The 15513-nt window shown below is 35.5% G+C and overlaps 1 protein-coding gene across 7 annotated transcripts in view; it reads left to right on the top strand.

Moving 5' to 3' along the window:
• CEP95 (centrosomal protein 95) overlaps positions 1-15513 on the top strand; it is a 30935-nt gene that overhangs the window by 2523 nt on the left and 12899 nt on the right. For 5 of the 7 annotated variants that reach the window (XM_090291589.1, XM_090291590.1, XM_090291587.1 and 2 more), the window contains exons 3-8: positions 162-269; positions 2678-2788; positions 5563-5668; positions 6724-6839; positions 13006-13137; positions 13884-14077. In XM_090291589.1, the coding sequence (XP_090147715.1) occupies positions 162-269; positions 2678-2788; positions 5563-5668; positions 6724-6839; positions 13006-13137; positions 13884-14077 (767 nt within the window). The remainder of the gene's footprint in view (positions 1-161; positions 270-2677; positions 2789-5562; positions 5669-6723; positions 6840-13005; positions 13138-13883; positions 14078-15513) is intronic. The other 2 variants (XM_090291588.1, XM_090291585.1) reach the window with 2 other exon arrangements.

The following is a 15513-nucleotide window of genomic DNA, read 5'->3' as shown; positions in this document are numbered from 1 at the left end:
TCAGATTCTGTTAAACTTTGTACTTTTAAAGCCCTGTTCTGTTTGGGCAAAGCTTACTTTTATAAGCAGTTGAACTTCGAAGCCTGGTCAGAGACAAAGAGATGAAAATTTGGATTCTCATAGATGTGAAATTGTGTAGCTTTTTTTTTTTTCTTCCACAGACCTCATAGCTAGTCCCAGGAGTCAAGAGGATGAGGCTCACAATGTACAAGCAGTAATCGATTCTCTGGCCTTGGATTACCTGCAGGTCAGCTTGTCTCACATAACAGGTTGGTACATACTTAACCATCAGATAATTTTGCATTTTACTAACAGTAAAGGCAGCCACCCTTGAGAGCTTTTCCAGGAGAGTCAAACATTGAGTTTATAATGGATCTGGATCAGAGTTCTCGCTGAGAGTTTGAAGTGTGATTTTTTTGTTTGTTTGTTTCTGTTATTTTAAAGCTACCATGTGTTTATTTGTAGTAGCTAAAAATTAGAAACACCTAAATGTCCATTCATGGCAACAGGTTAAATAAATTAAGGTCACTCCATAGAGGAAAATACTATGCAGCTATAAAAGGGTATTATGATACTCTTTATGTACAGTGTTCCATGTTAGTGAAACAATCTCTAATATATATTGTGTGAGGAAAATGTGTAGTTAAAATGATAATGTATAGCATATGCTACTATTTGTAAATACAAAGGTAGAGAGAATATACAAGGTATATGCAATTGATTTAATGCAGAAGGACTCTAGAAACTTCTATAAGAAACCTGTGGTACTGATTGCCTCCAGTAAGAAGAACTTAAGGGCTGCAGGACAAGGGAGAAATGAGAATTTTCATGTATTTTCATTGTATACCTTTTGTACTCCATGAATTTTGAATTCTGTGAATATGTTATCTATTCAAAATAAATAAAACTGTAAAATTGTTTTTGAACCTTTTTCTAAAATACAGTAAATTGTTTCCAGCTAATGAACAGAGTAAATCTTGGAGACTTAAAACTGTACTTAAATCACTAAGAGGCTTATACTGTTAATCTATTCTTTGACAGTAGTTAAGGGAGGTCCATGTTAATCAGGATAGGTCATTTATTTCTCTTAATTTGATTGACAAGAACAAATTTTTGGCAAAAATACTCTGTCTTAAGTTTTTGAGTACAGATCTAGCTGAGTAAATGTGGTAAATCAGTTCAGAGATTATTCATTTTGAGGGATAATCCTGAGGTTCTCCTGTTCTTTCGCAATTTAGAATTGCTTTATCACTGGAGTAAGGCAGTTTCTGGCATTTGTGCTTTTTAAACATATTATAGCAAGGATATGTCTGCTTATAGAGCTTCCCGTGGTAACTCACACCCACCCCATGAAAAGTTGCAAAACTGCTTACCTCATCCAGTAGACTGCAAAGCAGCTTTTTACTCCTTGTGTTTTATTTAAATCAGCTCCTCCTACACCAGGAAGTGCTCCATTCTGGCAGGCACTATTAGTTGCTGGGTTGGCAGAATATGCTCCCCATCCTGGAAACTGAAGTCCTGAGTATGGCGTTGGGGTATATCTTGTGTATTTTGTTAAGCCAGAAAAACATAAAGCTTAAAAATAAGATTTCTGTTTAGTTGTTTTAAACACAAAAAATCTGTCAAACATTGTTTGACTACTAGTATTGCGAAACACTAAATTTCCAGTTTAGATTTGTTTTGCATTGTGACTAAAGTTATAAATGGCTAGATTCTCTTAAATATCAAATTTCCACTCTGCTTCTTCCTGAAGTGTCTCAAGAATTAAGTTTGTTTATACCTGATGTTGATTGGAGTTTATTTTCTGGGACATTTAACGTGTTAAGTTTCCATGCTTTTGCAAACCAATTACTTGTCAACATTTCAACTTAACATTTATTAAAAATCTGTTATGGACCAGGTGTATGCTAGGTACTGTTTAAAGATTAACTTCTGAGCTTATAAAGTGGATGTGGGGGAGATGAAGCTGGAGAGGTTGGGGATGATAGGAGATTAAAAAAGGTTTTGATTTTTTTAAAAAATGGTATGAATAGGAATTAACAGATTTTAAAAAATTAGGAAATCCTGATGAAAGTATTCCAACAAGTTTGATTGTTTTCTTCTTATATTTCTTTACTGCTGTTATCTTTATTACAAATCACCATCCAGAAGTAGGATTGCACAATTTGAAAGTGTTAAGTCCATTTATTTTGTTTCTTGATAAAGGATGGAATATGCTAATTAATTATCAAACACCATATTCAAGACAGTCCCCTTTGTTTCTTCAGATATTATTAGGCATCAGGAAATTGATGTTGTGAGTACAGTTGACCCTTGAACAACACAGGGGTTAGGAGTGCCGACTCTTGCGTGGTCAAAAATTCATGTGTAACGTAAGTCAGCCTTCCACATATGTGGCTTCTCAACCACGGATAGAAAATACTGTTTTTTGAACCGTGGCTGGTTGAATTCTTGAATGCGAAACCCTGGGGATACAGACGGTCAACTGTATATTTATTGAAAACATGCAGTTCAAACCTGTGTTGCTCAGGGTCACCTGTATTACATTGTTTCTCCTGGGTTGGTCTATAATCCTTTTATCTTGAATGATATTTTTACAGTGGTACATTCATTTCAGAATTATGAGGCTTTTGATTTCTTGGTTAAATTTTTTAATAGCTCTGTATTCTGTGTCCAGGAGAAAGCATAGTGAAAGGAGATAAAGAATCTATTAAGAATCTCCTAGAAATATTTGATGGGCTGCTGGAGTATCTTACAGAACACATCAGTGAAACATCTCATGAGAAAAGTAAGTTCAAGAATAGAAATTTGGTTTGGTTTATTTCTGTGTCCCTTTTGACCTTTTATATCTGTGCCTGTTTTTCTTCATAAGAATTAGAATCACTAATACAGTATACCTGATAAACTTCATTATAAACTAAATCTTAATTCTTACTGTTCCAAGTGGTTGAAAACTCTGCCCTAGACTGTAATCATATCCTTTGTCAACTTGGATGTTACTTATAAATTACTTTAATAATTTGTAATAGGAAGCTAAATTCTGGCTTCAGTTGCTTCTTATTGAATGAAATTCCTGCAAAATTTCCTATGTCACAACTGCCGTTTTTGTTTCAAATTTGGATGTTGCTGAGGTGTCGGCAGGAAGAATTGGTGCATTTCTGTCTTCAGCCCACACTTTGGTTTGTGATAACCTAAATATCTTTTATTCCACTCTTTGAGTAACCTCATTCCCTAAATTGTAACAATTTACTGTGTGAAATTTTTAGTTTATGATTTTTAATAATTGCAAAGATCAACATGTCATATTATTTTCCAAAAGAGCTATGGTTATTCAAACTAGGTTGGTAGTATATAAAAGCTGTTTATAATCTTTGGTTCAATAAGTCCCATTTCTAGGGTTTTATCCTAGGGAAATTATACAAAAGAAAGGTGCTTAAAAATCTTCATTGAAATGTTCTTTATCATTGCAGGAAAAACCAAAACTCTATATGTCTTAACAATTTGAAATTGTTAACAAGTAAACAGTAAACAATGCTGTATGTCATAGTTGGAGTAATATATGACTCAAATAAGAATGGGCTTACTATTATATAGTTACTCAAAAAAAGTTGCCAGCGGTAATAGCAATTAACATAAATTTTAATATAAATAAAGACCAAAAAAAGGGTAGGCTCATCATTCCTATTTCTCACTGATGGTGAGACCTGTGCTGTGATTATAACATTTGAAGTTCATCTTAAACTCATCAGTTAAAGATAGTTTTCTATCTTTTATCCTTGTTCCTAAAAACGTTGAAAAGCATACATAGGTAAGGCCTGGAAGGAAAGATTGAAAGGCATGTTTCTGAGTGTTTAATATATGTTAAATCCAAGCCTAGCTGGTCTGGGAATATCCAAAGCTGCATGGCATATTTATGGCTGTCAAAGAAGCATATACTCAAGTGAGGGAGACAGCCATGAATACATACAATAAAACCATTATAGGAGAATCGGGGAAGAGTGTTCAAGGCTACCAGTGGGTATTTTGATGCTCTGTGAATTTTTAGTCATTTTTCTTGCAAGATATAGAGGTAGAAAACTACCTCTAAGTAAAGAGATGGGTTAATTTGGAACATTATAATTATAGCAGCAGTTTTTACAATGTAGTGCTTCATTACAAGTTGAGGAGGGATGATAGGGACCTAGCTGAGGACAGGGAAGTGGGGATGAAGAGAGGACAGAACTAAAGGTTAAATAGATATGCATAAATAATTTGGCACCAAGCCTAGCTCAGAGTAAATGCACAATGATTGTTACCTAATGTTATTAAAATGTTGTTTGGCATAATTCCTGAAATCCTCTCCACCCCCATGAGTTAGAGTAAATGCACACATTCTGATATTATTCAGATGTTGCTTGGCGTAACTCCCAAAATTACTCCCCTGGTGAATTAGTACCTCTGGTGAAAGTGTATTCATCAGGTATGTTGGGGTAGGAAAAAGGTTGGTAGTCCTAAGGAAAATATTATCCACAACTTGATGTGGTCTGACTCGTAGAGCTTGAAGTAGGCTGACAGTCTTGTTTTTCTGAACCTACACCCTAATCATCCCATCTCAGACGTCCCTTACAGATAGCGAGGTAAAGAGAATAATAAACAGCCCTGGCTGGTATCCTCAGCGGATTGAGCACTGGCTTGTGAACCAAAGGGTCGCTGGTTCTATTTCCAGTCAGGGCACATGCCTGGGTTGCAGGCCAGGTCCCCAGTTGGGGACGTGTGAGAGGCAACCAATGGATGTTTCTCTCCCTTTCTCCCCCGTTCCCTTCTCTCTTAAAAAAAATAAATAAATAATAATAAATAAACCTACCACCTAGCTTAAATAATAAAACATTGCTAATACAACTACAGACCCTGCTTTTAAAGCATCACTTGTATTATTTCTTTGTTATGCAAGTCGTCGTCGTCGGCAGCCGTCCGTCTCGAGAGACGATGGTGTAGCTTCTTAAGAGTCTATCTGCACCGCCGAGAATGGCTGTGCAGTCCGACTCGGGAGTGACATGGTATCTGTCTCCTCCCGTGTTGAATCGACATCTTGTGATGACGCTGAAGCTACAGAGCCTGGGCAGGGTAATATGGAGGGTCTGCTGTTGCCCATGCAGCAGACCCCCCCTCTCTTCGCAGCTGAAGGGTCCAAGGGAAAGACGGAGTCGATACAGCTTGGGTTCAGGTGCGCCGCAGGAGTTGCCGGTGTTGACTACAACGTCAAACCGCCTTAGGGACTCCGGCTCCGGATTTTCTGTCGGGGTTTACTCCCTTAGCTTTTCCCCTGAAGAGGTATGCCGCAAGGCAGCGGAGGTTTTTTGGAGTCAGAGTTTTCCTTCTCTGAGTTATGCAAGTAATGCACTCTTATTATAGGTAATGATTTGGTTCTTTCTAATTTCATTTTTGCAAGAGCCCGGTTTACCAGGAGGAGCTGAGGGTGCTTTACTGTCCTTACCTCTACCCATTCCCTATATAGAAATAATAGTATGTTAACTTGGGTTATTTTGTTTGTTTTTTGGTATTGTTTTTATCTATTCTAAACAGGTGAAACTGGACAGAGTTTTAAAGAATCCCATAGAGAAGAACCTGTGGAAGAGTCAGAAAGTACTAAAGAATCCAAATCATCATGGAAAAGAGTGTCTTTTGGAAGGTAGCACTCAATGTCTGTGACTTTAATCAAAAGAAGTTATACTTTTTCCTTCTCCTAAGAATTAAAATTGCACACAGTATACCAAAATGGCAGCAAAAAAAGGAAGGAAAAAAAAAGCTAATGTGAAAATTTTACTAATTTGTAAACTTCCCTGAGGGAGTTTTAAGAACCTTGAGCTATATGGTACTTAATTCTCAGCATTAGCCACCTACTTATTTTTTAATTTTTCCATTCATCTTTAAAGTGGTTTACATTTCCTCCACAAAATTTGGAAAAAGAAATAATAAAATAAAAAAAAGAAAAAAAGAAATATTACCATTCAGAACTGAGTAACTGCTTTAACATTTTGTTGTACTTTAGTCTTTCGCTGTGTTTTTTAAATATTTAGTTATATTGTCTGTATAATTTTGTTTCCTCCATTTTAAAATTAGCACATTAAGTCTTCCTCCAAGTTGTTAAACTCTTTAAAATCATTTTTAATCGCTGTGATAACACAGCATTCTTATTGGTGCATCAGAATTTACTAAACCACTCCTCTAAAGGGGAGGTGGTTGTTCCTGTGTTTTTAAAAATTATTCTTTAATTTTTAAAAATTAAAAATTTTTTAATTTTGTACCTTTGTTTACTCCTTCTCCCCCTTCCCTTCCAATAGCTTTAAGCTGCATTCGGTCAAAGAGTATGGGTGTTATAAGGCAGTTAAAAGTCGTTAAATTACTTTCCTAAAAGGCTGTGACTGTGCACCTGTGGGCAGGATGCAAGTGCTGGGTTACCGCACCCTCGTGTACCAATATCATTGGCCAATATCAGAGTTTTAAAATTTGTACTTCTTTCATAGACAAAATATATTGTTATAGGTTTGACTGTACTTCTGCTAACTAGATGTTGAGCATTATAATATTTTCAAGAAGCAGTAAAAAAGATTATTTTTCTCCTTTTTTCTGCATAGCAATGCAGAAAACTCACAGGCAGACTGCTTGAAGCAGGGCTTGGGGTTCTCATGGGAAGGGCCCGCTGTGGTCAAGCTGGGCCCTGAGTAAGTGAGGGAACTCTTTCAGGTGTTCCTTATCATCTGAGGCTTTGGGCCCCTCTTGGGATGGAGATGAAGCAGAATCTACCAGTGAAATAATTAGACTTGGAGACACAGCACACACCTTTTCTCTAAGAAGTAATGGTGAGTAGTTAAACTTCAAATATCAGTTATTGTTATTCAGCATAGCTATCAAAATGTAAATAGTTATACTTAGGAGTGTTTAAAATTGAGAATTGAGAATAGAGAGACCCCTAACTGGACTTCAGAATTGAAATTCCAAAATACCACCATCACCCACTAAATAGGAACAATTATCTGAAATCAGTAAAGTGGGAATAATGGGCACATGGGCAAAGAGGTGGATGCAAGTTTGTCCTGTAAGGTGTGGGACTTGGTGCCATGGGACAATAATTAGGAGTATGAGTATGAGTACCTTTTAAGTATAGTTCCTGAACTGGGTGACTCACGTTTTTCGTGGTTTCAACCAATAGGTCTGTACATCCAGTGGCAATTTTTCTCCTAGGCTTCAGGTCACATTTCCAACAATCTACTGCTTATAACCAGTAAACCCGAATATCTTTCAGGCTCATTTTTAGCCTTTCTCCTTGCCTCCCTCCAACCAACCCATTCTGTCTTGCCCACTTGGTTCCCGTGCTCTTTTCTGGTATTATATTACTTCTTCTGCTGGGATGTTCTTCCTTTCTGTTCCTGGCAAACTCACCCTGGGCAAACAGAGCCCAGACTCTCCCTGACCTGCCTTAGGATCTGAGGCTCCGTAACCCACAGTGTAGCCCTCACCTTTCCATGTTAACTTTGAGTTTATGTTCACTCTTGAGTTCCAGGGACAGTAGCCACACCACACTCCTTAACCAAAGAAGGACATTTTATAATAATAAAGGTATCAATCTAACAAGGGAATGTAACCCTTGTAAACATTTACACACCCAATATAGGAGCATCTAACTATATAAAGCAAATATTGACAGACATAAAGAGAGATTGACAGTAATAGTAGGGGACTCTTAACACCACATTGATATCAATGAATGGGTCATTCAGACAGAAGATCAACAAGGAAACAGTGCCTTAAATGACACCTTAGAACAGTGCATTTAATTGATATGTTTAAAACATTTCACAAAAAACAGCAAAATGTAATTTTTTTCAAGTACACATGGAACATTTCCCAGGATAGACCATGTGTTAAGCCACAAAACAAATGTCAATTTAAGAGAATTAAAATCCTATCAGGCATCATCTCTGATCACAATGCTATGAAACTAGAAATTAATTACAAGAAGAAAACTGAAAAACACAAAACACATGGAGGCTAAATAACACGCTACTAAACAATGAATTGGTTAACAGTGAGATCAAGGAAGAAACCAAAAGATACCTTGAGATATGAAAACATGACCCAAAAATCTATGGGACACAGCCAAAGCAGTCCTAAGGGAAATTCATAGCATCACTGCCCTACATCAGGAAACAAGAAAAAAATAAAACAAACCTTATACCTAAAGGAACTAGAAAAAGAACAAGCAAAACCCATTGTGAGTAGAAGGAAGAAAATATTGAAGATCAGGGTGGAAGTAAAAAAAAGTCTGAAAAAACAATACAAACAATCAATGAAAGCAAAAACTGGTTCTTTGAGAAGATAAAATTACCTGACTGCTGTGGCTCAGTGGATTGAGCGTCAGCCTGTAAACCAAGTGTTGCTGGTTCGATTCCCAGTCAGGGCACATGACTAGGTTGCACGTCAGGTCCCCAGTTGGGGGCGCGTGAGAGGCAACCACACATTGATGTTTCTCTCCCTCTCTTTCTCCTTTCCCCTCTCTCTAAAAACTGATAAAAATAAAAAATAAAGTAATCTTGTTAAAAAATAAATTTAAGAAAAAGAGAGGACGCAAATAAATCAGAAATGCAAGAAAAGTAACAACTGACAACACAGAAATACAAAGGATTGTAAGAAAATATGAATAATTAATTATATGCCAACAAATTGGACAACCTGGAAGAAATGAATAAATTTTTAGAAACATGCAATCTTCCAAGACTGCATTAAGAAGAAATAGAAAATATGAACATACTGTTTACTAACAAAATCAAATCAGTAATCAAAAAAACTCCCAACAAACAAAAGTCCTGGACCAGATGGCTCCACTGGTGCATTTTACCAAACATTCAAAGAATTAACAATTACCCTCAAACTATTTTAAAAATATGAAGAAGGCCTAAGCTCATATTACAAGGTCACTATCACCCTGATTCCAAAACCAGAAAGAGACATTACCAAAAAGAAAAAAATACCGCTGATGAACATAGATGAAAAAATCCTTAACAAAATAGCAAACAATTCAGCAATACAGTAAAAAGATCATGCACCGTGATCAAGTGGGGTTTATTCCTGTGATCCCATAAGCCAATTAACATGATATGCCATGTAAACAAAATGAAAGATAAAAATCATAATTATTATATCAATAGATACAGAAAAAGCATTTGACAAAATCCAGCATCCATTTATGTTAAAAAACCTTCAACAAAGTGGGAATAGAGGGAACATACCTCAACGTTATAAAGGTTGTATATGACAAACCCACAACTAACAGTACTCAATGGTGAATAGCTAAAAGTGTTTCCCTGACAATCAGGAACATTGTATTGGAAGTGTTAGCCACAGCAGTCAGGCAAGAAAAAGAAAGAAAAGGCATCCAGACAGGAAAGGAAGAAGTAAAACTGTCATTATTTGTAGATGATGTGATATATCTAGAGAACTCTGGATATTCTACCAAAAAATTATTAGAACTGATAATTCAAAAAAGTAGCAGGATACAAAATTAATATTCAGAAATTTGTTGCATTTCTATATAATAATAATCAACTACCAGAGAAATTAAGAAAACTCTCATTTACATCTGCATAACAAAATACCAAGGAATAAATTCAATCAAGGAAATAAAAGACCTGTACTCAGAAAATTGTAAGACATTGAAAAAGATACAAATAAATTGAAGGATATACTATGCTCATGGATAGGAAGAATTAATGTTAAAATGTCCATACTACCCAAAGCAATCTATAGAGTCAATGCAAGCCCTATCAAAATACCAATGGCATTTTTCACAGAACTAGAACAAATAATCCTAAATTCCTATAAGAAACCCCTAAAGACCCCAAAGAGCCACAGCAATATTGATAAAGAAAAAGTTGGAGGTAATCACGCTGCCTGGTAACAAACTACTACATGGCTATAGTAATTAAAATAGTATAGTACTGGCTTCAAAACAGACACATAGATCAATAAAACAATAAAGAGCCCATGTCTATATGGTCAATTAACCTATGACAGAGGCAAGAATATACAATGAGACAAAGACAGTTTCTTCAATAAACAATGTTGGAAAACTGGAGACATACATGCAAAAAATGAAACAAGACCACTTTCTTACACCATATATAAGAATAAACTCAAAATGGATTAAAGACTTAAATGTAAGACCTGAAACCATAAAACTCCTAGAAAGCATAAGCAGTAACTGTGATACTGCTCTTAGTAATACATATATATATATATATTTTTGGATATGTCTCTTCAGGCAAGGGAAACAAAAATGAAACTACATCAAACTAAAAAGTTTTTGCACAGCAAAAGAAACCAAAACAAAAAGACCTACTGAATAGGATAATATATTCACCAATGATAAATCTGATAAGCATTAATATCCAAAGTATACAAAGTAATACAACTTAACACCAAAAGAAAAAAATATAAAAATGGGCAGAGGACTTCAATAGATGTTTTTCCAAAGGACAAATGGTCAATAGACATGAGAAGATCCTTATCATCACTAATCATCAGAAAAATGCAAATTAAAAACAATGAGATACTGCCTCACACCTGTCAGAATGGCTATCATCAATAAATCAACAAACAAAAAGTGTTGGTAGAATTGTGGAGAAAAGGGAACCCTCATACACTTTTGCTGGAATTATACATTGGTGCATCCACTTTGGAAAACAGTATGAAGGGTCCTCAAAAAATTAAAAATATAATTGCCATATGACCCAGCAATTCTATTTCTGGGTATTTATCTGAAGAAATCTCAAACATTAATTCATAAACATATATGTATCCCTGTGTTCTCTGCAGCATTATCTACAATAACCAAGATACAGAAGCAGCCTAAGTGTCCATAGATAGAAGTATGGATAAAGATGTGATACATATATACAATGGAATATTATTTGGCTATAAAAAAGAATGAAATCTTATCATTTGCAACAACATAATTGGACCTAGAGGGTATTATGCTAAGTGAAGTAAGTCAGAAAACCCTGGCTGGTGTGGCTCAGTGGATTGAGTGCCGGCCTGTGAACCAAAGGGTCACCAGTTCAATTCTCAGTCAGAGCACATTCCTGGGTTGTGGGCCAGGCCCCCAGTTGGGGGTGTGCAAGAGGCAACCACACATTGATGTTTCTCTCCCTCTCTTTCTCCCTCCCTTCACCTCTCTAAAAATAAATAAAATTTTTTAAATAAGAGAAAGACAAGTGCCATGTGATTTATATGTGGAACCTAAATAATAAATGAACAACAACAACAAGAAAACACTCATAATATACAGAGAACAAACTAATGGTTGTCAGGGGGAGGTGGGGAATGGGCGAAAAAGGTGAAGGAACTAAGAAGTACAAATTGATAGTTATAAAATAGTCCTGGAAATGTAAAGTAGAGCATAGGGAATATAATCAATGATATTGTAATAACTACGTATAGTGTCGACGTTTTGGAGGATCATTCTGTAAGTTATATAAATGTCTAACCACTATGCATCTACCTAAAACTAAAGTAATACTGAATGTCAACTGTAATTGCAAAATTTTAATAATTAAAACCAAAAGAACTTTTAACAGTGCTTGGTCGATCACTGTAGTTAACATTTAATGTTATTGTAATCTCATCAACTATCTTCATACTGATCTTTGACTGAGTTCTGTTGAAAATCTGCAAAGGAAAATAACAGTTTGATCCACAGAAGAAACAAAAAAACTGAAGAAAAAAAATGGACCCAGGTAAAAATGAAAAGTCTGGAGTCAAACTAATGACAAATTCAGTATCAGGTAGTAGAGAAATTGTGGACCAATTTATGAATTTTGAACATTAGATTTTTAGGGAGATGGTATTCATGTGAAATGTGAACATATGGAGAGAGATTTGCATATTTAAAACATTTTGAAATGAAATGGCCATATTGTATTAGATTGAGGAAGAGAGCACAAACAGATGTTGCTGATTTTTTTCCCCATCCTTACCCAAGGCCATTTTTTCACTACTCTTAGAGAAATAAGAAGGGAGAGAGAAGCATCAATTGGGTGCCTTCCGTACATGCCCAGATGGGTGATTGAACCCACAACTTTTTGGTTATGGGACAACACTCCAACCAACTGAGCAACAGCAGCCAGGGATGTTAGCTGATTTTTGAAAGACATCAGATGAGTGTAAAAAATTTAAAAATACTCAGTGTCTTTGAATAAACTGCGTGGATTTTGGGATCTCTACAAGGTGAATTTTTCCATATTTAATGATTATGTCAGTTGATCATTTTGGTATCAGTGAGTTTTCAGGGTACATTCTCATACTTTCAAAGTGAAGAATAAGTTTATTGTGAAGTCTTTCATTAAACTGGAAAGGGATAAAAAGTCAGGAGAGGGGAAGTCATGAATCCATTTCATTTATGCAAAGTTTGTGTATAACCTGGGTGGCTCAGTTGGTTTGAACATCATCCTGATATGCCAAGGTTGTGGGTTCGAACCTGGTCAGGACACATACAAGAATCAACCAATGCATAAATAAATGGAACAAAAAATTGATGTTTCTCTCTCTCAAAATCAAGAAATTAATTTTTTTTAAGTTTGTGTAGTATAGATTTGTAAAGGAGCAAAGTGGATATTCCCTCAATTTCAATATTTTAATTTGTTTCATCTATAAATCTTTGATTATGATACCAGCCAAGGCCCCTAGCCCAGAGCTATATCCCTTGCAACAGTCAGCATTTCTGCAACTCTGGCATTTTTTCTAAAGCAAACTAATGAAACATTGTGTAAAAGTTAGCTTTCAAGTTGTATAAATGATTCTGGGCTACAGAACTACATCTTGCTATCAGATAGTCATTAAAAGTAATTGTTATGAGAACTCACATAGTTCTATGATTGTCATTCCTGAGATTTTTATCCTCTGGGTACAAAATTCTTGGTTAGAATGACATTCAGCAATAAAAAATTTCACCTTTAATATTTTCTTTTCTAGGTACTCAAAGTCCTAACAGAAAGCAGTCTGAAAAAGCCTCAGCTGTACAGTGTGCCAAATCACGTGAGGAAGTGTCGCACCGTCCCGCATCTGGTGTTTTGTCCCAGAATAAGGCATCCTTTACTGAAGACAGTAAGTAGCAATGTTATTAGTTCTTGGACTGCTGCTCTGAGCTGGAGAGAGTAATTGGTGCCTGGGACACTGCTGTTGCTATGAGCCCTTTTACTTTTGTTGCTTTACCTTTATCCAGTTCTTTTTGGTTTTAGATGGTCTTATTTTGTAAATGTTTGGTATTAATTATGAGCTGATTTCTTTTTAAGATGATCTTTGGTTACATGTTTTTGCATTACCTAAATCCTCTCCTTCAGAGACTTTATATTCGTTTATTAGTTGGTGGTCTTCAAATTATTAGTGAATGACAAAATATAATAACTTGAAAAATATTGTTTCTTTTTTAAAATAATTTTTTATTGTATTTTTTCCAAAAAATATTGTTTCTTATTGTTATCTCTGGGATTTTCATATGCTTAGTATTACATAAAACTGTTGTTAATGGCTACCTTTATAACAGGTGGATGAAACATTATTTATATAGCCATTCTTCAAGCCATTTAGGGTTTTTAGTAATTTTTTGTTCCTTTTAAGTAACTTTTCAGAAGACTTTTATGATAATATTACATTCTTCCTAATTTAATTAGAGCCCTACTTGTTTACTGAGGATGAGTCCCTGATTTGTTTTCTGTGTGCTTTTTAAAAAAATCAAGTTACAATTTATTTCTAAGTCCTATTGTGAACATATTTATATAGGTACATGTATACATAAAATGATTGATTTCTTCAAGTTTCTTATTAATGTTCGCTTAAATTTGTCCAACTAGCAGAAATTCCTCCTGTGGATATGATTCCGAGTGCTAGGAAGCTAGGGGAGCCTATCCGATCAGCTATTCCTTTACATGCACCCTACCACCCCGCAGAACATCGAGCGCCCTGTCCCATGGGAAAAGAATACTTGCATTCAAGTCACTGCTTCCCTGCCATGAATTCTACTGGAGAGGGCACAGCATTTTCTGTGGTAAGTAAAAAAGCTTGCTTTCAGTTGGTTAGATGTGTATATATTTAAAGAAGTCTCAGAATAGTAGTCAAGGATATTACACTAATCAATTAGAGCACTGCACTTCTTAAAATTTACCTCATACACCTACGTGTTCTTTCTTTAGGAATATAGGGGCAGGATAAATGTATAAAAAGGGAAATAGTAAGCGCCAACATACACAGAATATTTACTTTGTGCTGGGCAGACACGTTCCAGGTACTTTACAGGTATTGAATAATTTACTCTTCCCAACACAGCTCTGGAATAGGTACTGGTTTTACTTCTCATGAGGAAGCTGATAGAGGTTTAGTATCTTGCCTCAGATCATACAGCAATTGTAGAGTCAGGATTTGAACTCAGGCATTCTAGCTTCAAAACCCATATTGTATGCCCCTAATTAAGTAATTTGAAGTGTTTAAAAGTACATAGCTTTGGCTGGTGTGGCTCAGTTGGTTGGAGTGTCATCCCATAGCCAAAAGGTTGCAGTCAGGGCACATACCTAGTTGTGGGTTCGATCCCTGGTCCTAGTTGCTTCCATTCTTTCATTCTTTTAAAAGAAAAAATCCTTTTATACAGTTAACCTGTCCCTGTCTTTCTAAAAATAAGAACAGGCAGTTATATGCAAAGAGTGAATTTATAAATAATGATACATTCTCATTTTTAAAAAGTCAAACAATGCAGAAAAAGTGCAGAGCTGAAATGAGCCTCATTTGCATTAGGTGATCATCATTCTAAACATTCTGTGCATCTATTCAGATAGGAGTGTAAATGGAAAAAAGGGAGAAAAGGCACCATAGGACAGTGGTTACTTTGGGAGAGGCTGGGAGGGTGGTGAAAGGACTTGGGAGTTGCTGGTAATATTCTCTTTCTCAACCTGCGTGGCATTTAAGTGGGAATGTTCATTTTGAAATAATTCTTGAGCAGGACCCTTAAACTTCAATTAAAAAATATTTTAAAATATTAGTTACTTACTAAAGAATATTAAATTTAACTTTAATAGAAGAAAAGGATACTGAAGTGAAACTGAACACATTGTGAAACATCGAATGTTTCTTCACCACAAGAAGTATTTTCCATAAGATTCCCTCTAAGGTTAAGAAATAAATTGTTAAAAATGTTAGTTTATATTGATATTTTGGGAGGTTTTTGTCTTTAACTGTTTCAGTTTTGGACAGTTGATATTTACTTCTTGCTATGAAACATGACTTTAATACTTTCCATTTGTGATTTGATCATTTTTTCATTGTACAGGTATAGTCATATTTTTCATATTTGTGAACACCTCACCTGCCTTTATATTTGAATGGCATTCTGAGCCATTCTTTTTCTCTAATTACAAGTTTATAGTCACTGCTCCATTACTTTCGTATCAGTTATCAGTAGAGTATTTTGGCAAATACTCTATTTAAAAAAAA

This window comes from Furipterus horrens, unplaced genomic scaffold, assembly GCF_987537825.1.
Source record: "Furipterus horrens unplaced genomic scaffold, mFurHor1.1.pri manual_scaffold_11, whole genome shotgun sequence".
In the NCBI taxonomy this organism is placed as follows: domain Eukaryota; kingdom Metazoa; phylum Chordata; class Mammalia; order Chiroptera; family Furipteridae; genus Furipterus; species Furipterus horrens.
The sequence above is the reverse complement of the archived record's forward strand: the minus strand, read 5'-3'. Positions and strand labels throughout refer to the sequence as shown.